General features: G+C 42.0%; 1 protein-coding gene across 4 annotated transcripts in view; it reads right to left on the bottom strand.

Moving 5' to 3' along the window:
• The window catches only part of LOC126475181 (myocardin-related transcription factor A-like), a 108,360-nt gene that overhangs the window by 33,131 nt on the left and 51,610 nt on the right, over positions 1-23,619 (bottom strand). For all 4 annotated transcript variants that reach the window (XM_050102822.1, XM_050102821.1, XM_050102820.1 and 1 more), the window contains exons 3-5: positions 20,290-20,589; positions 14,119-14,807; positions 8,821-9,025 (exon numbers count right to left, since the gene is read on the bottom strand). In XM_050102822.1, the coding sequence (XP_049958779.1) occupies positions 8,821-9,025; positions 14,119-14,807; positions 20,290-20,589 (1,194 nt within the window). The remainder of the gene's footprint in view (positions 1-8,820; positions 9,026-14,118; positions 14,808-20,289; positions 20,590-23,619) is intronic.

Genomic DNA, 23,619 nt, shown 5'->3' on the forward strand with positions numbered 1-23,619 from the left:
TCCTTCCCTAACCCGAGCTTGCGCTCCGTCTCTAATGACCTCGTTGTCGACGGGACGTTAAACACTAACCACCACCACCACCACCACCACCACCACCACCATTAGTGACTTGATCTCGCCCTCTAATCTTCAGCATTCACAGATATCAAAAGCTTCTGTTCTCTTTTGCTGTGTACTGTTTAGTCTCCACATTTCACTTCCACATAAAGCTACACTCCAGGCAAATACTTTCTTATTATTGCTAGTCTATATTTTTATAGCATGTAAACATCACACACCATCAGGTATTTTGCTGTCTAGATAGCAAAACACATCTACCATTTTCAGCATCTCATTTTGTAATTCCATTTCCTTAGCATCACATTACTCAGTTCCACCACTACACTCCATTATTCTTTTGTTAGATTTAGCTAATTCATCTTACAACGATTCTTAAGACAATGTTCATTATGTTCAATTGCCCTTCCAAGGTCTTTGCTGCCTCTGCCACAATCACAATGTTGTTGGCATATCTTAAAATTTTTATTTCTTAACCATCAACTTTAATTCATTTTCCAGATTTATTTTCAGTATCCTTTGTAGCTTCCTCAATGTGCAAACTGAAGAATATGGGGAATATGTAACAAAGCTGCCTCACTCTACTTCACGGGTGTTCTCAGAAATTTATCCAATAGAGGGTAAGATTCTGAAAGTGCCATTTCTGATACAAGAGATCAGATGAATTTGAGAATGTCTTGTGCCCCAGAAATAAATTTAACTGGCTATACTCAAAGTTTGTTATATCTAAAATGATTGATAGTTTGATTGGAGATAGATTATTGCTGTACTTTACAGGTAAGCAATTTCATTACTGTATTACAGCATATCTTTTTATATTGTTAAAACGAATATGGGCACAGAAAAACTTCAAAAACAACCATCACATTGGTCAGTAGAACCATGTCTTGACAACCTAGACTCAACAAAAATTATCTTTGTCTCCCTGGTTTGGCGCATTATTGTGTAGACACGACAGCAGGTTACACAATTCATAACTCTATAATTGGATGCTGCACTGGGTTGCACCCCACACAGTTTAAGAGGGTCAAACACCTTTTTGACCTTTGTACACTAAGTGATCAAAAGTATCCAGACACCTGGCTGAAAATTACTTACAAGTTCGTAGTAGCACCCTGGAATTCAGTATGGTGTTGGCCCACCCTTAGCCTTGATGACAGCTTCCACTTTCGCAGCACACATTCAATCAGGTGCTGGAAGGTTTCTTGGGGAATGGCTGCCCATTCTTCATGGAGTGCTGCACTGAGGAGAGGTATCGATGTCGGTCGGTGAGGCCTGGGATGAGTCGGCGTTCCAAAACATTCCAAAGGTGTTCTATAGGATTCAGGTCACGACTCTGTGCAGGCCAGTCCATTACAGGGATGTTATTGTCATGTAACCACTCCGCCACAGGCCGTGCGTTATGAACAGGTGCTCGATCGTGTTGAAAGATGCAATCGCCATCCCTGAATTGCTCTTCAACAGTGGGAATTAAGAAGGTGCTTAAAACATCATTGTAGGCCTGTGCTGTGATAGTGCCATGCAAAACAACAAGGCATGTAAGTCCCCTCCATGAAAAACACAACCACACCATAACACCGTCACCTCCAGATTTTACTGCTGGCACTAGACGCTGGCAGATGATGTTCGCCAGGCATTCGCCATACCCACATCCTGCCACCGGATCGCCACACTGTGTACTGTGATTTGTCTCTCCACACAACATTTTTCCACTGTTCAATCGTCGAATGTTAACACTCCTTACACCACACAAGGTGTGCATTTACCGGCATGATGTGTGGCTTATGAGCAGCTCCTTGACCATGAAATCCAAGTTATCTCACCTCCCACCTAACTGTCATAGTACTTGCAGTGGAATCCTATGCAGTCTGGAATTCCTGTGTGATGGTCTGGGTATATGTCTGCCTATTACACATTATGACCCTCTTCAACTGTCAGCGGTCTCTGTCAGTCAACACATGAGGTCGGCCTGTACGCTTTTGTGCTGCACGTGTCACTTCATGTTTTCACTTCACTACCACGTCAGAAACAGTGGACCTAGGGATGTTTAGGAGTGTGGAAATCTCGCGTACAGAAGTATGACACAGTGACCTGACCACGTTCAAAGTCCGTGAGTTCTGCGGAGCGCCTCATTCTGCTCTCTCACGATGTCTAATGACTACTGAGGTCACTGATATGGAGTACCTGGCAGTAGGTGGCAACACAATGCACCTAATATCAAAAATGTACGGTTTTGTGAGTGTCCAGATTCTTTTGATCACATAGTGTATTTTGCTATTTTTTCCTCACTTCCAGTGCAGAAATTGGTGTTTCTTGTGCATTGTGATATGAATTCACCGACAGTATAGTGTGGCCATATTCTTCTCACTCTATTACAATTTCTCTACAGTTTGAAACTGCATCAAGTCTCGGCAAGTCTTCATGGGTCAAACACATACCTACTATTGGGATTAAGATGTGCAGCACACAGGGATATTCATGTGGGAATTTGGGACAAATGTCGGAAGATATAATTCAGCCATGTTTGTGCTTAGCTAGTGTTGGAATTGACCCTGTGCTGTACAAGGAAACAACAGAAAAAAGATCAGGTGCTCTTTTTCTGTAGTGTTCTGCAAAGGTTCACAACATTGTGACAGCAAAACAACTTCAACACCACAATAAAATGGTACAACTTCCTGTGAATTGTTAGCTATACTTGAGTAATGTTAACTGGAACCAGAAACAAATTACCACTGGCTGAAGCCTTGTGACTTCTGTTGACGTTCACCAATTCAGGATCAGGAAGCTGTGAGACAGCTTACAGTTAACGTACTCTACATTATTCTCATTGGATGTATGCGATACTGAATGTCTGGTACAATGTCAGAGTTGGAAAGTACCATTACCCTACACCATAGTATTCTCAATGTGGCAGTTTACAGACTGCTCTGTATTCCACACTTTGGGAGTAACAACTCAACCAGATCAAAAATTCATTTCAGTCACAGACACTGTGAATACTTAATTAACTATTCCCTATTTATGGTGAAACTACAGCCATTAAGTGTACAACTTTATGACTATTGTCATTAAACCTGTAATTTTATGGGTATATGCTACTAATTGGTCACACAATGCAATTTAACAAGTATCATTAACCACTATAAATAAACAGTACACTAAAAACATAATGCAGCATGTGCCCACCAGTTTCTTCGTGGTTCTTGCCCAGTTTGAGGATACGAGAATTACCTGAGAAATCATAACTTACATATATTTACGTATCTTCTCTCTCTCTCTCTCTCTCTCTCTCTCTCTCTCTCTCTCTCTCTCTCTCCCACTCCAACTCCCCCCGTTTTCCCACGCACTCTCAAGAGAGCTAAATGGTGCATAAAGACGTTATGTTAACAGATGAAACAAAAGTAGCATGCTTGAACCGCCAAACATTTGAGATGGTGCTGTTACTAAACAGAGAATGACACATCTAAAGATAAGCATATCAAAGCAGGATCAAGTGCGAGCATTTACATGAGACACAAGTAATGTGCTACATTCATATTAGTATGATAACACAGGAATTTAGTGATTTTTTTCCATTTGTAATCTCTCTCTCTCTCTCTCTCTCTCTCTCTCTCTCTCTCTTTTCATATAACCAGTAAATGTCTGAGTGCTGAGTTATGATTGCATTCTATTCATTTTCCAGAATGGGTGTAGATAGTTACCAATTTGTCAGTGCTTAAGAAAAACTGTAATGTTACTTCACATTGTAACAAGCAGGCAAAAGTCCATACATGGAATATTACTGTAGGTTTTTGCTTGGGGAGAGGGAAGGAAGGGGTGGCATCTTTCATTCAAATTTGGCAAAGATATTTGTTTATCTGTGAACACAGTGTACATCTAGTGTTTTTGGTAACAAGGCACTGAATCTGGTAAATGATGGGTACAAAGGTGATATCATCATCTTTTTCTTATGCCTTTCTCTCGCATCAGCACAGGGTCAGGATGGTTATGTACGGATTTGGCACGGTTGACTGAAGGAGTGGCCAGATGCCCTTCCTGGTGGAACCCGTTACCCCCCTGGGGTAAAATATGTGTAGCCCAACTGTCTGCATAGAATTTCTCCAGGAGAAAATGAGTGAAAGCTATCTAAATGTTTGCAAACCATGTAGCTGATGTGGGACTGCAACATTCACCTAGTGAAGTGTGGGAATCTGCCTAAAAGCCATATCCTGATTGCTGGGTGGCACACTGACCCTTATCAAATCCAGTGGGCAGCATTTTCTAATGTTTTGAAAGACTTTACTTAAAATTTAATAAGTATAATATATGTGACAGTGTATAAAATGTATTGCCAGTGTTTCATCTCTGAATATGTCCCCCAATGGTGGGGCCAAAACACACCAGCGGGTAATTTTATACATCAATCATAGCCCCTCACACTTGGTGTTCTACCAGAAGAGAGCACCAGCTGCAAAATCCCTCATAGTATCAGTGTGTAACATTGAAATATCAGCTTACAGAATGCCCACAACCTGTCACTCAGCCTTTCACAAGTAACCTGGTTACTTTTGTAACATAAGCTCTGCCACAAGTCCTGGCACACCCACCAGCAAAGACCGACCCCGCCGTGTTGTTTTCCGGCAGTGGCACCGTTGGATGTAGCACAGAGGCACTCTCCCGGCTGCTGTCAGTTTTCGTGACCTGGAGCCACTATTCAGTCAGGCAGTTCCTCAGCTGGCCCCATGAGGCTGAGTGCACCCTGTTCCAGTCCTTCCACCAGAGGAAAATCACTGGCAGTACCAGAATCTGAACCCTGGTCCTGCGTATGGCAGCCAGGCGCCCCAACTGCTCAGCTAAGGGGAAGGACAGTCACTCCTGTGCATCTAAGCTGCACTCCGAAAATCACCTTGCACCTTGCGGCAGAGCCTACCCTATCTCTTCCCCCTTTCTTTTGCCACTCTGTGAAAGATGCACAGGAAGTGGGACTGTCTGTGCACTGCCTCTCACATAGGGACACAGCTAGCTGAGTCACAGATCCTTCCTCTTGAAACCTGACTCACCTTTCCTCCTCTTGAAGTCATAACAAAGATTTATAAAGATAGAAACATTGTGTTTTCCTTTTGCCAGTGGACCTGACTACATGTTGGGAATTTTGTTTTGAGATCTATTTCTTTTATTTATTTACTTGTTTATTTGCTGCCTCTTTAACAACTAATTTTTAGACACTGTCATAGTTTTAGTTTACATATATGATGAAATATGAGACTGTACTAATTGTACTTCTCTTACTAGTAAAGGATAAATGCATACATTGATATAAAACCTGAGCATCAAAAATTATCATTTTCTGTTACCAAAATGCGCTGATGATTTACACACACTACCAGTTTTAAAGGGGGACACTAAAATTTAAAACTTCTATCAAATAGAAGCATTTCTCTACTGACAGGCATATTCAGTTTATTCTTTACAATATTTACATTAACTATCTTAAAATCATATTGTAGTCAATTGTAAAAAATTGTCCCAGTCACACGTGGACTGCAATCTGCAGCCTTTTTATTACTTGTAACTTTGAGAAAAAATTTTCCCTCCCTGAGACTTTTAGTTACACACATTACTGTTCATTGCATTATTCTGGATTAATTTTATATTTTCTGAAAATATCTCTTACAAGGCTCTCTCTTGCTTACCCCAGCTACCACTCTTACTTCCTTTTCCGCAGTCCTTTCTGTATAGACCACTGGTATCCACTTCAGATCTCGATACATTAATCAGATAAGGAGAAATGATCATCACGTTTTAATTATTTTATATTTTTCTAGTGATCCCGTCAATGTTTCACAACTGCTAAATACGGATGGGAATTCGATGTACGCCCTAATCTCCTTCTCTCGCCTCTCTCTGTCCGTCCCTCCTCCCCCTCTCTTTGTCGATCACCTCCTTCTTTGGTCATCCCCTCTTCACCACTCTCTCCACCCACATCCTCCTCGCTCTTTTCTCTGTCTATCTTCTCCTTCCCCCTCTCTATGTCCATTCGCCCCCCCCCCCCCGCCCCGCCCTGCTCTGTCTACCTTCTACCCCTCTCATTCCCACTGCGAGCCTCGTTTATTGTTACTGTGAACAAAACCTCAACAGGTAACTGCAGTCACTTAAAGTCGGTTGGGATCATTGGTGCATCTGTTATGAGAGAGGCCTCCCCAGCTGCTGGGTCTGCAAGGACAGGAGCATCTGTGACAGTATTTCACATATTTTTAATCTGCAAATGGATAGGATTATAAAGTTTCGGATGATTCACTTTCTGCAGTAATATTCTAGTTACAAGCTGATAATGCATAAATACAATTACCTTGTTTTCTGTTAAACTGAATGTGAGGAAGAAAAGAAAAAGACATAGCTGTATATACAATTTTTGTTTTAAACTGTATAAGGAGGAAGAATATATAAGGAAGAAATAATTTGTCTAACAGATCAAATGCCCTCCTATCGTAGAAAAAACTGTCTGTGAGATGGAAAGCGAAATCACATACTTGTGTGTGTGTGTGTGTGTGTGTGTGTGTGTAAACCCACATTTATTTACAATATATATTAAAAAATATACAGCTCATCTTTGTCCAATGCTTATTAGGTATCACGCACAAATTTTAAATAAACTGGTTAAGAACTTTTCGAGATTTTTGCTAACAATGTTTCCCTTTATATACACTATATGTATTTTTATATACCATTTATTAAAATAACATGTAGCTTATGTCTGTCTGGATGTCTACTAGAGTATAGTATACAAATCTGAACTAAATTGGTCATGAACTTTTTGAAAAGTTTGCAAAAACATTTCACCTTTGTATGTATTGTCTGTATTTTTATATACCATATATATTAAAATAATATACAGCCTATGACTGTCTGAATGTTTATTGAACTATTGTGTAAATATTTAAAGTAAATTGGCCAAGAGCTTTTTGATGTTCCCCCTTAATATAGCAGATACTTATTTAAATATCATACATTTTTTTTTTAAATGTAGCCTATATGTCCACACAAACATTTGTTATTATGTCATGTAAAAATTTGAAATAAATTTATCACTAACTTGACAACATTAAACAATGACTTGTCTTTATATAGTGGAATGGATATTGATATTGTATATTATTTTAATAAAGAGAAATCAGAGCTTGCACAGGAAGATTTATTTCCTGTGGGCTGTACAGAAATAGCTTGAAGGTGGTTCGATGAATCCTCTACCAGGCACTTAACTGTGACTTGCAGAGTAGTCATGTCAATGTAAATCTACTGCAGATTTGTACTTATCAATCAGAAATATGTTTGCCTTAAGCCTTAAGGTATCATGTTTTAGGAAGACTGAGACCTGATTTTCTTACAGATATCATCCATTTTGACAGGTGTTCATCAACAATGATTTCCAAAATTCATGTTTCTTTGTATAGAAAGTACCTATGGTACTGTAAATGGAGTATTATACAATATTCAGATTATATTATTTAACTGGATAGATAAAAAAATCTACTCACCCTGCGACATGGCTGAACACACACATAAAAGATTGTTGTGATTGGCAAGCTTTCGGGGCTAGTGGCTCCTTCTTCAAGCAAAAGGGTTGAAGGGGAAGGAAGAAGGGTGAAGGAAAAGGATTGGAGAGGTCTAGGAAAACGGGTAGATTTTGGGAAAGTCACCCAGAACCATGGGGCAGGGGAGACTTACCATATGGGGTGAGAAAGAAAGAGAACGAAGCAAGGAGTCTTTCCTTCTCATCCCGTACGGTAAGTCTCCCCTGACCCACAGTTCTGGGTCCTGGTTACGCTTTTGTTATATGGTGCTGTACTTCTAGTTTTGTATCGTGAGTTTTATAAAACCCATACAGCAGTATATAAATACATAAAAAAGAGCACAGGGAATAAATAAAAGTAAATTTGTCCCAAAAAGGACCAGTAAGCAGTGAACTGGTATCAAGAAATGCATGATATTGCCCATCTCTAATTATCATCAGTCCTGATTTTTCTGTTACAGTCTCTATTTTTGACAAGTTGCTCTGCTACCTACATCTACATTCATATCTACATTCTTTAGTGTCAGCAAATGTCTGAGACTTTCATCTTATGTAACAGGCCTTTCAATTTTGATTTTTAAACTAATCACCCAACCATAGGTGGCACTTTCTTGTAAAATATTGGACAAATCACTCTTGCGTTCTTTCAATTACTGTACAGATTTGAGGTCTGTAGGCTTTGCACTTTGTACATTCAAAATATTAAGCTGTGTCAAGCTTCTAGTTCTAGCATTTATTTTATAAGAAACTTGCAGAGGATGCTGATCCATGAACAACGTAAGGCTTTTACACTTCAGCCATATTGTGTTTTGTTCTATGTTACAGTTGCAGGTATGCCTTTGATAAGTGAAGCTGTAATATTTCCTATGATTGCAAAGTAAACAGTAAATTAGTACAATACTTACTGCTCATAAAGGACAGGACAGGGCGAGAACGTTAAATGTGCAGTTTGTACATATCTTAGGTCTCCATTACCCTCAATTCATAATTTGCATTATTTGTGATGATGTTTGTTATGTGACTAATAACATTATCAATTTAGTATTTTGACCAAATAAATTAGTAGTATGTATGTATATCTGAAAATCTAATAATTTCCAGATTTTTACTCACTCCTTCAAGATTTTTTGCAAAATACTTTCAAAAAATTACATTCTGTTCAAAACCATTAGTGGAACCCGCTAATGAGAGATATATAGGCACTGCAGACTCACCCTTCCAATCGTCGAGCCTGGACAGGGAGCGCATGATGCTGCCGGAGTCGGACGGTGCAGGTGTCAATGCTTGCACCGCAGGGGGTGGCGGACTCGTGGGGGCGGCCTGTGATGGTGAGGGTGAGGGCGAGGCCACCGCCACCATTTGTGTCGGGCCACCGTCTGACGACGACTTGTGAGAGGCCGGCAGGATGATCTGTGGGTACTGTTTGCAAATGGTGGAGCATTCAGAAAGTGGCAGGCTCAGTTCTGCTACTTGAATTGTACTCGCTTTATCAGACATTAATGCCACAACTGCTCACTAGTTAAGAGCATTAATGGCACCACAGATTTTATTTCTCAATCAGATTCCAAATACTTCTTTAAATAGGCACAAGTCCAATTGAAAACTACTGTGACTATGTTTGGTTTTAAGGCTACACTGAGAAGTTAATTCACTTCTTAGAATCAATTTAAAAGAGCAAAGTGAAGCTCTGCTGCCCTTGCCACAGATGGGCCAATCAGGAGCGACCAACTGCCGTGTCATCTTCGGCCAACGGCATCATTCAGACAAGGTACTGAGGGGCATGGTGTCAGCACACTGCTCTCCCAGCCATTGCCAGCTTTGCAGACCTTAGAGGCCACTTCTCAATCAAATAGCTCCTTAACTACTACCACGAGGCTGAGTGGACCCCAGTCCAGTCATCACACCAAGTAAAAACTGCTGGCAGTACCGAGAATCATAGCCCGGTACTCCTCGTGGCAGCCATCTGTGCTGACCACTCAGCTATGGAGGCAGATTAGTATTAAGAGCCAAGTATTAAAATTATGATAGCAAGAAGAATGGACACAGATGAAAACACCCAAGAAACATATTTCGCTTATAATCATTTAATGTTCTGACCTATCATAGTGTCAATTACTGCTCAAATTTAATGATTGCAATAAATATCACAGGTTGCAATTAAGGACCTCATAAGTACCAGTAATAACTTAAATGTTTGATAACCCATGCCTTTTACTGGTATTTATTCATTAAGTAGCAAATCATCATATGACTACCTGAAACCCAACACACTGGAACAGTTATAGTTAAACATACATTATTACATTGTTATGTAAACAACAAAATCTTTGCAATAAAATAAATTCCAAATTATTGGATATTAAGTGAAAGCATGAAAGGAACCTCCCCAAAGATAGTCATTGAGAAAAGCAGTCATGTGTACCCCGAGTGCCTAGAAATGACAGCAGATCCTTTCACACCGGAAACATCCATACAAAAGTCCTGTTCAGGGCCACAGCTAAGCATTATCTCAATCAGCATAGAAGGTATAACATCAGACAAGGAAGAACTGCTACAAGAACTTTGCAGACAGCACCAGCATCATGTACTGTGCATACAAGAAACACACAGGAGCTGTGACAAGCGTAGACCAAATATAAATGGAATGCACCTTGCTATCGAAAGAGCACACTAAGAATACGGAAGCACTATCTTTGTTCATTCAGACATCCAAATTCCATCCACAGCACTCACAGAGGAAAATAACATTGAAATCCTTACTACATAAACAGGTAATTGCACCATTCCGTCTCTCTACAAACCACCTGGTGAAGAATTCACAGTTAACAAACCAAGAAATTTCCAAAATAAATATGTGCAGACTGCGATTGGTGATTTCAATAGTCATGGTAACATTTGGGGCTATGATAATGAAGATGAAAATTGGGTAGCAGTACAAGAGTGGGCGGAAATGAATCACCTGCCCTTAATCCATGATGCAAAACTAGCTGCATCATGGAACAGTAGCACTTGGAGGTGAGTGTACAATCCTGACCTCATATTCACCACCAAAAGCATTAGCCAATATAGACCTATAATGTGCTAAATATCTGCTGCTGTTAGACCTCAAAAAAACCATTTCACAGGAGGTTTATAAATTCTGACTGGTCAAGATTTGCAGATTTACTGGATGCTAAAGTGTCTTCTATAGAACCAACACCAGAACAGTACAACACCTTCACTACAGCTGTAAAAAGATGTTCCTAAATATCTATCCATCATGGCTGTCGAAAATCTTACATCCCTGGTCTCACATCAGATCAGGCAGCCTTATGTACAGAATACAGCACCTTATTTAGAGAAAACCCTTTCAATGAAACAACTATAGAAACAGGAAACAAACTCATTTGCTTTAGAAGAGAGTCAAAAAGGAAAAACAATAGAACACCTGGATCTGAAAAGAGACAGTCATAAGGCCTGGAGACTTCTGTGATGCCTGTGCCACGATCCAACTAAGACCACTGCCCACCAAAATAACACTGCCAACCAAACAGCACACCAGCTACTGCTAATGCCCAGCCATAGATCCAAAAAAACTCAGCAAGAGGATAGGAACAACTTTTCACTCCCATTCATGATGGATGAATTACAGGAGGCTATCAAACAGAGTAAAACTGGTAAGTTAGCTAGTTGGATGATGCACAAACTGAGCAAATCAAGCATTTTGGATTAGCAACAAAGGAATTGATTCTCCAACTCTTTAACAAGTGTGCTGAGAGATATCAAATTCCAGAGATATGGCGAAAGAGCTGAGTAATTGCTTTACTGAAACCTGTTAAAAAACGAAAGAGTCCAAAGAATTTTAAACCAATAGCACTACTGCATCACCTTTACAAACTGCTAGGCAGAAAGATTTTAAACTGTCTCTCACATGTTATTGATCCCTTGTGTATACCTCAGCAAGCTGGATTCTACCCAGGTAAAAACAGCACAGGACAATTACTCAGTCTTACGCAGTTCATAGAAGATGGCTTTGAAACCTGTAAGGTGAGAGGAGTGGTATTTGTGGACAGTAGTGTATAACATCAACCACCAATTACTATTAAACAAAGATTTCAGCCTCACCAGGCTCATCACCAATCTTCTGCAAAACTGAAGATATTTTGTTGACCTTCAAGGATAGTGCAGCTGATGGAGGCTACAGACAAATGGCCTTTCCCAAGGGAAGTGTGTTGGCCCCAGTTCTGTTCAATATATATATTAATGACCAACTTGTAGTCCCCAAGTGCAGGAGCTTCTTGTACGATGATGATCTTCCTCTGGAAACCAAAAGCACAAGCTTCAATTCAACAGAAATCACCCTAAAGAGTGCTCTTGAAGATCTGTCAAAATACTACAGAATAACACAGCTTAAACCAAACCCATCAAAGACACAAGTGTGTACTTTCCATCTGAGAAATAGGTAAACCACCTGCAAGTTAAAGACAGAATGGTCAGGTATTTAACTGGAACACTGTGACACTCCAAAATACCTACAAATAACACTTGACAGACTTATAACATTCAAAAAACACTGCATGATTTTCAAATCAAAAGTCTCCACCAGGAAAAACATACTGAGAAAACTGGCCAGGTCACAGTGAGACAGCCAAACTGAAACCATCCAAACTTCTGCAGTGGCATTATGCTACTCCACTGCAGAGCATGCCTGTTCTGTTCGGCATCAGTCAACACATGCCAAACAGGTGGATATTGCCCTAAGTGATGCATACAGAATTATAACAGGCTGCTTGAAGTCAACTCCAGTTGAATTGCTCTACCACCTTACAGGAATTGGACCACTTCCTATTCGAAGAGAAATAGCAGCAAATAGGGAATGAACAAAACTGGAGCAGGAGAAAAAACATCCCATGCATGGGCAACAACTCTACCCACAATGACTAAGGTCAAGGAATAGTTTCCTCAGAACATCAGAAAACCTAACAACCACCTCCTGGTTGGAAAAATTGTCAGGATCTTTACCCCCTGGTCATGGTAAGAATTGGCCAGTCTGGAAGTTCTTGAAAGGCAGAGGTAAGGAGTGGGCAGATCGCGGGCTAACCTGGCAAAATAGAGATTCATTGAAGAAAACAAAACCAAATGTGACTGTGGGCAAGAATAGACTGTTCAACATATGCTTCAGTGTTGACTGTTTCCAGCTACCTGCACAGAAGAAGACCTAGGCAACATAAAATGCACTGAAAGGGACCAAATTTTGGTCAAAAATTATATAAACTGTGTTGATCTGTCAAAACTTGCATAAACTATGTTTTATGTATGTTTCTGACACAAGTAAAATAATAAAAAGGTGAAATCAAACATTTCTATAATCAGCCTAAGCTCAGTATTTTCAATAAGTACATGTCAACATTATAGCAAAAGTATCTTGGTAGTATTGAAATTTTTATAGTATAAGTACTAAAAAATGTTAAATATCAAACTTTTATTTAAAATAAAAATTGTTCAGTAAAACTAATTACATTATACATACATCAAAGCATAAATTACAATAAGAAATAACAATAATTTCGAAAATACAGCATGTGAAGTAATTCTGATCAGTGTGATTATCATTATGAGTGGGCTAGTGTGAATGTTTTAGTGTCACAAAAGGAGGCATTAAGTGATGGCAAGTTTCTAGTGAATAATCTGATTGTCAATCACATGTGAGGAAACATCTACAGCAAATTTTGCAGAAAATGACAGTAGAGTGATGTTCCCTGTGTGACAACTTGAGTTTCAGAAAAGATTTAAGTAACAAAGAGTAGTATCCCATGTTGTTAAGTGATCGACTACTGTGATGTTCCTTGCAATGAAGCCTTCAGCCGTCGCAAACTGACAGTCACTACTGGATTGGTTATTCACTTAGGGTCACTTTTTTCTTTCCTCTTCTCATCCCAATGCACACTTGTTTGTTTGCTCTCTCTCAAGATCCTAGAGCCCTTATAAATCTGGAATTCCACTTGTACTTAACAACAGATGCAAGTGACAAGTTTTCAGCTAAATGACCAGAGAAAGAGACTGGCAAGGTCAGTCTCCAAGTGTAAAGAAGTGGCAAGTTTGGAGGTGACACCACAAAACCCAAAGGGGAGTTTAAAGTGAGTATACAGACTTAATTTCTCATCTCTAATGAGTAGACATATTGCCTGCCTGCTCACTCATAACTCTGTAACCCACCTTCCACTAGCTCCTCTACATACATGGCATCTGATCCTGAAAATCAGTCATTTTTCCCCATCAGAGATATAGTATGACTTCTGTACTAACTAACAGGTATTCTTACACTGCTGCACTCTCCAGTAAGAGGGAACGAATCAACACATATGTAGCGACAGTGACGCTACTGTTCTCAGACTAGTCGTACTTGCAACACTGTAGCGGGAAGGAAGGAAGCCAGTATAGCAGTGACATTACAGTGTAACTCTACTCCTAATGTACACAACCCTCAACACTGGACTCACACTAGCTCTGTCCCTGATCTCTACTGTCCATACCTTGTGTTGCCACTCGAGCTGCCACTGAAGGAACAGCTGCTGCTGCTGGAGCAGGAGCTCATAGGAGGTCTCAACAGGTGAGGAGCTGGCGTGAGCACTTTTGTGTGCATTGGGCGGGCCCTTGTACTCGTGGAACTTGATGGGCCGCGTCTTGGGCTGCGTCTTGCTCTTCGACTTCTTGCGGTTCTTGTCCTTTCCCGGCGCATCGGAGCGTGCTGCCTGTGACAGCACCGAGGCCAGCGACGGCGCCGGTGACGGCTGCGGAGTCTGTGGGGGTGTCAGTGCTGCCACGACAGTGGGTGCGGGGGCGGGAGGTGGGGGTGGAGGAGGTGGCGGGGGCGGCACAGCAGCGGCAGAGGCGGGTGCCGGTGACGCCACCGAGCTGAGCGGGCTGAGGCTTGACGTGGTGGAGCCCAACGACAGCGGACTGGTCACGCACAGGTCGGCCAGGGTTATGGTCGCGGCGGCGGAGGCAGGCGCCGTCACTACCGTCACGATGCCCGCCGAGGCTGCCGCTGCCTCCAGTACATCGTGTGCCGCGTGTAGCGAGGGCCCTTGTGGGGGCGGTTGTGGCGGCGACTGCCCGCCCTCGGAGCTCTGCGAGTCATCGTCGAACGTGACGTAGCGGTTGGGGTGCTGTGGCCGTGTCAGCTGGCCCTCGCATGTCGCCTTGAATGGGATCACGCCCTCTGCAAAGTGACAAGACGTGATGGGTTAGCCACGAGATGTGTGCACCCTCGGTGGCTGTTTTTCATTTTGATCACCCAATCGATGCTCTCTGGCACACTACTCCAGAGCCATTCGAAAGTAACCCTTGTCAATTGGCGTATGTAACTACACTTCCGTTACCTAAAAAGGACTGAATTCAAATGTGATGTAGGATCTGCCTCAGACCAGCTGGAATCATCAAACCACTCAAAATCAAATAAATGTTGTTTAGCAAAACATTTTCCAAGAAAGCAAAGAATTTGTGATTTGCATCCATTCAAGATACACTACGACCTTCTCTGTAGCTGAGTGTGCAGCATGTCTGACAGTCATGCAAAGGGCCCAGATTTCATATATGGTGCTGCAAGTCATATTTCCTTAGTGGGAGTCTTTGGAAAGGGGTTCACTCATTCCTCGAGTCCAGCTGAAGAGGTTCTCGATTGATAAGTAGTGGCTCCAAGGCCTAGAAAGCTGACAATGGTCGGGAGGGCAGTATGCTGAGCCCATGTCCTTCTGTATCGCATCAAATAATGCCTTGTGTTAGAGGGTGCAATTGCGTGGCCCTCTAGGCCGTAACATGGAGGTGCATTTTTATTTTGGTTTGTTTCTCGTTTCCACTCCAAATAAACTTAAGGAGATAAGCTCTTCCTAAGTGAAATGGACAGATAACAGTCAATTAAACGTGCGTGTGGCTTCCAATCACAGGTATGGAACATTATTTGCTTTTTGTCAAGTGAATGAAACCGGTCACAAAATTTTTACATTGTTAAAATTAAATTTGCTGTGAACAAGGGACTATCAAAGACATATCATCAAAGTTTCGTAGGCACGTATGCTTATCACTGTGTTTCTCAACATTCACAATAATAAAAAGCCATGATCCTTTTCAATCTCTTGCCAAAGACTAAGCAGAAATTGCAATTGCAAAAATGCTCACGGAAATTTACTGTGTTCTTAACACAGGCCTTCTACCACTTGATCATTGCCCTGTTACCAGTGACTTTTTCTCCTCTGCCATATCTGTGGTGAATCAAAATCATTCCATCAGTTTCTTGGGAATAAGTTTTATAACTAAAATTTAATTTATGTTATGAAATCTTATATGGTTCAAAACGAGTTCTATGCCAAGACCTTTAACCTTGTTTGACAGGTGTCACTTTCGAGTGGGCCCGACTAGTGTGAAGAAGCTCGTCGCAATCGCTATTCGTCAGGGTGTGGTCCTTGCTTGTCAGACGCTAACATGTGGACCAACACTTAGGACCAGTGGCAGTCTATACTGTTATCATTTGCAGCGTTACAGAGAAGTTGTGGCACACCTCAGTCTACTGAGAAACAGAATAGCTGTCATCAGAGAGAGCCATTCTATGTCAACTCATCGAGGGTTCCCTGCTCGGCCAACTCAGATCTCGATGAAATTTTATGAGAACATTGGCAAATGTCCACAACGAACACTGATACAGCTTAACGTTCGTCGAAGAAATACTGGCTGAGATGTAGTCATTTGTTTCTCTCCATGCACGACTTTGCACACAGCGAGCGTGAATTTCTGGTGACTTTGAGCTGTTAAATCTCGGGCAATATTCTGTTGAAAGAAATGAAATTTTCGCCATCTTGTACAACTTTAGGCGTTCGCTTCAGAATAATAGTGAAAAGGGTTTGACGAGCCGTATTCGGACATAAAATTTTAAGCTAAATCGCCCGAAAAATGTCAACATTTTGTTTCTTATATCTCAGGGACTAAAGATATGAAGAATGCGAAACTTGGCTTGTAGTAACGTAACGACACAATGTACCGAATATAAAGTGTCATTAATGTACCACTTTCAAATACCGAATAAATTAATTGCAAAGTTGAAGATTTTGTAATAAGGCCGCTACTGCGGTATTTTCGAACTGGTTTTGCAAAAAACTATGTTATATAAAACTTTCCAAACTGCGTTCATTAGAAAGACCGTGGTTTGAACAGCAAGACAAAGTGTATATGATTATCCAAGGCGGAGTAACAAGTCTAGATAATTTGAATCGAAGTTGGGTGCGAAAATGGCGGCACGAAAAAATGTAAACTTCAGATTCTTGTATCCCTTGGACTAAACGCATGCCAAACATGGAACTTAATACGCAAAAGCTCTGTGGCACAGTGTTGTGGAAAACAAAATTTCATTCAATTACTATTTTCCAATAATCTACAAATCCGTCGAAAAGATGATAATTTTTGTGAAACGGTCAAAATAGCGTATATGTGACACTTGTTTTGCAAATGCCGTTTTGTATCGAAGCTTTGAAATCAGTGTCACTGGAAACAACGTGCTTTATGCCCCTCTTACACCCCCCCCCCCCCCCCCCCCATTACTGGTGGAATGGTGGTTTACTCTCCAACATATCTGTAAAGGAAGTGTCACATATACCCTATTTTGACCGTTTCACAAAAATTATCATCTTTTCGACGGATTTGTAGGTAACTGGGAAATAGTAAGTGAATGAAATTTTGTTTTCCACAACCCTGTGCTACCGAGCTTTTGCGTATTAAGTTCCATTTTCGGCATGCGTTTAGTTCACGACACGCAAGAATCAGAAGTATACATTTTCTTGTGCCGCCATTTTCGCGTCCAACTTCGATTCAAGATTATCTAGATTTGTTATCCCGCCTTGGATAATCACATACAATTTGTCTTGCGATTCAAACCATGATCTTTCTTATGAGCGTAGTTTGGAAAGCTTTACAGAACACACAGTCTTTTGCAAAACCAGGTGGAAAATACAGTTGTGACCTTTTTACAAAAACTTCAACTTTGCACTTAATTTGAGTGGTACACTAAAGACACTTTATATCTGGAACCTTGAAACATGCCAAGTTTCGCGTTCGTCACACCTTTAGCCTCTGAGATATAAGAAACAAAATGTTGACATTTTTTCGGGTACCGATTTTGCTTATATTCTTTTCATTATTATTCTAAAGCGAACGAATAAAGCTATACAAGATGGCAAAAATTTCATTTGTTTTAACAAAATATTGCCCGAGATATAGCAGCTCAAAGTCGCCAGAAATTCACCCTCGCTCTGCGCAAAGTCGTGCACGGAGTGAGACAAATGCCTACATCTCGGCCAGTACTGCTTTGACGAAAGTCAAACTTTGTCACTGCTCCCATAAAATTTCATCGAAATCCGTGGTCATCGAGCAGGAAAATGTCTCGAAATCAGGCGACTTGACGCGGAATGACCCAGGAGTGATACACAGGTGGCTGCCTGCACACCTTCTGTGTAGCAGTAGCTCATGTATTTTCTTTTACGCAGCGTCACCAAAGATGGGTTTCAGTGCAGTGCATTGTAGTTTAGTAGCAGCTTTTCCGCGTTTGAACGTAGCCAGAACAGTGACCAGTAAGAGTATTAAGCTGCCACGGCCCCCACCCTCGCTGCTCCCAGTGCAGGTCTTGCTGGTACGTAGAGTGAGACGCAGACTAACAATACAATGAGAGCGAGCCACGCCACGTGGCCGCCTGGTCCTGTCTCCGCGTCTGTCACTTCAGGTTTACATCAGCGTATCGCTCGCTCTCGCTTCATTAGGAATTGCATATCTTTTTTCCCCTAAATATCGTGTACCTCGTATCCTCAATTCATTGCGCAGGTCCTGCTCTCACCCACTGACAAGGCGGCAGAGTGTCAACGAGCATTACTGGAATTTGGACTTCATATTAAGAATGATTATTTCGTGGAAACCTTAGGCAATCATTTTCGTGGCAGTTAAATTCGTAAAACTGCTGTCTTCTGTTAATAGTAATGCTGCAAATGCATTGTTGTTTCCTGACAATGAGTCTGAGACTTTGCCCCCTCCCCTGCTACTAAGTTAACAGACAGTTACTCTAATAACTGCAGGTAAAAATACTGCCAACAGGAATACAGTCCAAGCTCCTTGTAGACTGCAGAGCAGTTTTCTTCGGTGCTGTATTCAATACCGACGGTGGTATCGTTTGCCAAGTATGTAGATGACGCGTTATTATAAACAACTATGTGAACCTGGCTGATTGCTCAGCACTGTCTGGCTACTGACAAGTCATTCCCATTTATTTTTAGGTCACTCCCTTTCAACACCTAAGTCCACGCCACGCCACGAGATGAAATGTCATTCGATCTGTAACGAATCAACCCCGTAACATCATTGCGAATTCGGCACGAACATTGCTTATTTTCGATTACTGTCACGTGTCATAACATTCACACCCATAAATCACGCACGTGAATTCACACACACAATGTCACCCCTTTCCTCTTCCCACCTGTAAGTCTTCTAGTCCCACAGTGCTTTTTTTTTCAGAAAGTAGTTATGTCATGTGTATATAAAAAGACAAGCATCACTAGGTCAGCTTTTATTTTATTTTTAGTTGGCGCCAACTGATGACCACAATAATTTGTGATTAACGGATCTCAAGATGATCTGAGATTACAATTTTGTAATGTGTTTATCTGACATGTTCGACACCCAGGAGGATTCCCTCTTTTATGGGTCTATGGAATGAATAATTAATCTAACCTAAATACTGTTTCAAAGGACGAACAAGCGTAGTGTAGGCGGTCTCTTTAGTAAACCTGTCGCATCATCTAAGTGTTCTGCCAATAAACCGCAGTCTTTTGTTTGCCTTCGCCACAATATTATCTACATGATCATTCCAATTTAAGTTGTTCACAATTGTAGTTCCTAGGTATGTAGCCGAATTGACAGCCTCTAAATTTGTGTGATTTATCATTTAATCGAAATTTAATGTATTCTGATTTGTACTCATGTGGATGACTTCACACGTTTCATTACTGTGAGATAGTTGCCACTTTTCGCACCGTTCAGATATCGTGTCTAACTCCTTTGCAATTGGTTTCGATAGTCCGATTTTCCTTCGATTACTACGTACTGTGTGACCTTTCTGAGAGGAAATCTAGGGGTCCAGTCGCACAACTGAAGCGACATTGCATAGCCACGGAATAGAAATATTAATCCTTAATTCTGTATTGTAATGTATGCATAATAAAAAATCTTGTTTCATATAAGCATTTCTTGTGCACTTGACACGTTCCACATAATGGCTACCGTACCGTGCGATTGATCAATGGAACACGCCACCAACTAACTAACTAACTTGAGCGATGGGCGAAACCGGTCTCCAATGGAATATTAATGTGACCAAGATGGTGTTTGTCCTTCTATACAGGGGAAGTGATCACGTTGGTCCGTGGACATTACTTCCTGAGCCACGAGACAGATATATCGAATTTGGTCCATTTGTTGCAGGTGTTTCAGAGTCACATTTTACAAATTACCTCTGTCCATCGTTACCCCACCTCTATAAAGCTTAAATGCAAACAAGAGTGCCGACACTGAGCCCAGGAATCTCTGGAAACTGTGGACTCGATGCTAATATATGAAGTTTTGTTTATTATTTTCGCACTGCCAAGCCAGTGGCAGCGCTCGGTGCTCACCCTTGACGGCCCTCTCGATGGGCTCGTCGGTGTGCAGGATGTTCTTCTTGATGAGCTCGAGCGGCCCCGGCCGGTGCGACAGCTGGTCGTTGAGGGAGTCTGCGAGGCGCGCCTTCTTGAGCATGCGCTGGCGCTCGGCCAGCGAGGGGTCGACGTGGCCGACGTCGGCCTCGAGGATGTGCTGGCGCACCAGCTCGTGGCGCGCCGGCCGCTGCTGGATCTTCGCCTTCAGCAGGTCGCCCATCTTGGCGCGCTCCAGCTTCTGCCGCTGCTCGTGGAACGCCGGCGGCGTCTTCAGCGCTGCAACAGACGCCGCGAAATGGGCAGCGTGCCTCTGACCCCACTACCACCTTCTACTCTGTCTTAAAGGTATAAAACATTTTATAATCCACAGAAACACAATGACACTACCTATTCCAAAAGAAAAAGAAAATTGGCTCAGGACTGAACTGGATTTAGCAGAAACGTAGGGACAAGGGATCCGACACAAAAGAGAGATTTGTCGACAAAGAAAAGAGCTCCCATTTGTGTTTCATAGGTTTGAAGAAAGCTTTCCGCAACGTCAACCGGGAAGAGCACACAAATAGAGGGTCTTTCAAAAAATGGTTCAAATGGCTCTGAGCACTATGGGACTTAACATCTATGGTCATCAGTCCCCTAGAACTTAGAACTACTTAAACCTAACTGACCTAAGGACATCACACAACACCCAGTCATCACGAGGTGAGGGTCTTTCAAAAAGGACTTTAAAACTTTCAAAATTCATAAAAATTAATTCATAGTACCTACAGAGGTGGTTGTAGTGTCAATTTGTGGGGAAATACATCAAGTTTTGTCCCACGTAGTTGCCTAATGCCGAATCGAACCGTACGGAGCGCTAGCGACAGTTGCGTTAAAGAAGGCTGCCTTCACTGGATCCGAGCCCAGCTTTGTGTTTTGGTTTAAAGAATCGAAGTTCAAATGGTTCAAATGGCTCTGAGCACTATGGGACTTAACATCTATGGTCATCAGTCCCTTAGAACTTAGAACTACTTAAACCTAACTAACCTAAGGACAGCACACAACACCCAGCCATCACGAGGCAGAGAAAATCCCTGACCCCGCCGGGAATCGAACCCGGGAACCCGGGCGTGGGAAGCGAGAACGCTACCGCACGACCACGAGATGCGGGCTAAAGAATCGAAGTCGGCGACAACAGTTTAGCGTAATTTCCGTACCAGGTACGCTAAAGATCCTCTTAGTAGGCCAATAATTTACGACAGGCATGAATGTTTTGTACAAACAGGGTGCTCGATAAGACGTGGGAAATCATCAGGTCGTCCAAGCACATCTGACGGCCCCTTTCTTCCGTAAGAGAACCATCAACGGGATAGTGTACCTGGATACGTTACAACAATTTGTGATATCACAGATCGATGAGGATGACCAAGAACGAAATGTTTATTTACTTCATACAAAATGGTGCACCACCCGACTATCTGGTTGACGTCCGGGGTTTTCTCAGTGACCGCTTTCCAGGTCAATGGATTGGCCGTCATGCGCGAATTGCATGGTCCCCACGTTCCCCTGACCTGACACCACTCGATTTTTTAAAATGGGGATTCAAGTAACACCTGTAATGCTACAGCGAGTTTGGGAAGAAACTGACTTCCAAGAGGATGTGTGCAAGACACTCAAAGTAAGCCACATATAACGTCTTTAGCTTAAGGTAAAAGAACTTTATGCGTTTCCCTACAAACATTCTTTCAATAAATTTATATAAATTTTTAAAGTTGTACAGTCCTTTTTGAAACACACTGTATACTGAAGAAAACACGAACTGAGTGGAAAGCCGAATGGCTTGTAAAGTCGCGATAGCTCAACCGAGTGGCTTCGGTAAGACTAAAAGGAGCGAATACCGAGTAGACAGAATTAGTGGAAAGTGCAGAAAAAGGTAACACCAACATTGTATTGTATATACAGGGCTATTACAAATGATTGAAGCGATTTTATAAATTCACTGTAGCTCCATTCATTGACATACGGTCACGACACACTACAGATACGTAGAAAAACTCATCAAGTTTTGTTCGGCTGAAGCCGCACTTCAGGTTTCTGCCGCCAGAGTGCTCGAGAGCGCAGTGAGACAAAATGGCGACAGGAGCCGAGAAAGCGTATGTCGTGCTTGAAATGCACTCACATCAGTCAGTCATAACAGTGCAACGACACTTTCAGGACGAAGTTCAACAAAGATCCACCAACTGCTAACTCCATTCGGCGATAGTATGCGCAGTTTAAAGCTTCTGGATGCCTCTGTAAGGGGAAATCAACGGGTCGGCCTGCAGTGAGCGAAGAAACGGTTGAACGCGTGCGGGCAAGTTTCACGGTTAGCCCGCGGAAGTCGACTAATAAAGCAAGCAGGGAGCTAAACGTACCACAGCCGACGGTTTGGAAAATCTTACGGAAAAGGCTAAAGCAGAAGCCTTACCGCTTACAATTGCTACAAGCCCTGACACCTGATGACAAAGTCAAACGCTTGGAATTTTCGGCGCGGTTGCAACAGCTCATGGAAGAGGATGCGTTCAGTGCGAAACTTGTTTTCAGTGATGAAGCAACATTTTTTCTTAATGGTGAAGTGAACAGACACAATGTGCGAATCTGAGCGGTAGAGAATCCCCACGCATTCGTGCAGCAAATTCGCAATTCACCAAAAGTTAACGTGTTTTTTGCAATCTCACGGTTTAAAGTTTACGGCCCCTTTTTCTTCTGCGAAAAAAACGTTACAGGACACGTGTATCTGGACATGCTGGAAAATTGGCTCATGCCACAACTGGAGACGACAGCGCCGACTTTATCTTTCAACAGGATGGTGCTCCACCGCACTTCCATCATGATGTTCGGCATTTCTTAAACAGGAGATTGGAAAACCGATGGATCGGTCGTGGTGGAGATCATGATCAGCAATTCATGTCATGGCCTCCACGCTCTCCCGACTTAACCCCATGCGATTCCTTTCTGTGGGGTTATGTGAAAGATTCAGTGTTTAAATCCCCTCTACCAAGAAACGTGCCAGAACTGCGAGCTCGCATCAACAATTGTTTCGAACTCATTGATGGGGACATGCTGCGCCGAGTGTGGGAGGAACTTGATTATCGGCTTGATGTCTGCCGAATCTCTAAAGGGGCACATATCGAACATTTGTGAATGCCTAAAAAAGCTTTTTGAGTTTTTGTATGTGTGTGCAAAGCATTGTGAAAATATCTCAAATAATAAAGTTATTGTAGAGCTGTGAAATCGCTTCAATCATTTGTAATAACCCTGTATTGTATGTTAACCGGGGACCTATAAACG

Source organism: Schistocerca serialis, chromosome 4 (genome assembly GCF_023864345.2).
Source record: "Schistocerca serialis cubense isolate TAMUIC-IGC-003099 chromosome 4, iqSchSeri2.2, whole genome shotgun sequence".
In the NCBI taxonomy this organism is placed as follows: domain Eukaryota; kingdom Metazoa; phylum Arthropoda; class Insecta; order Orthoptera; family Acrididae; genus Schistocerca; species Schistocerca serialis.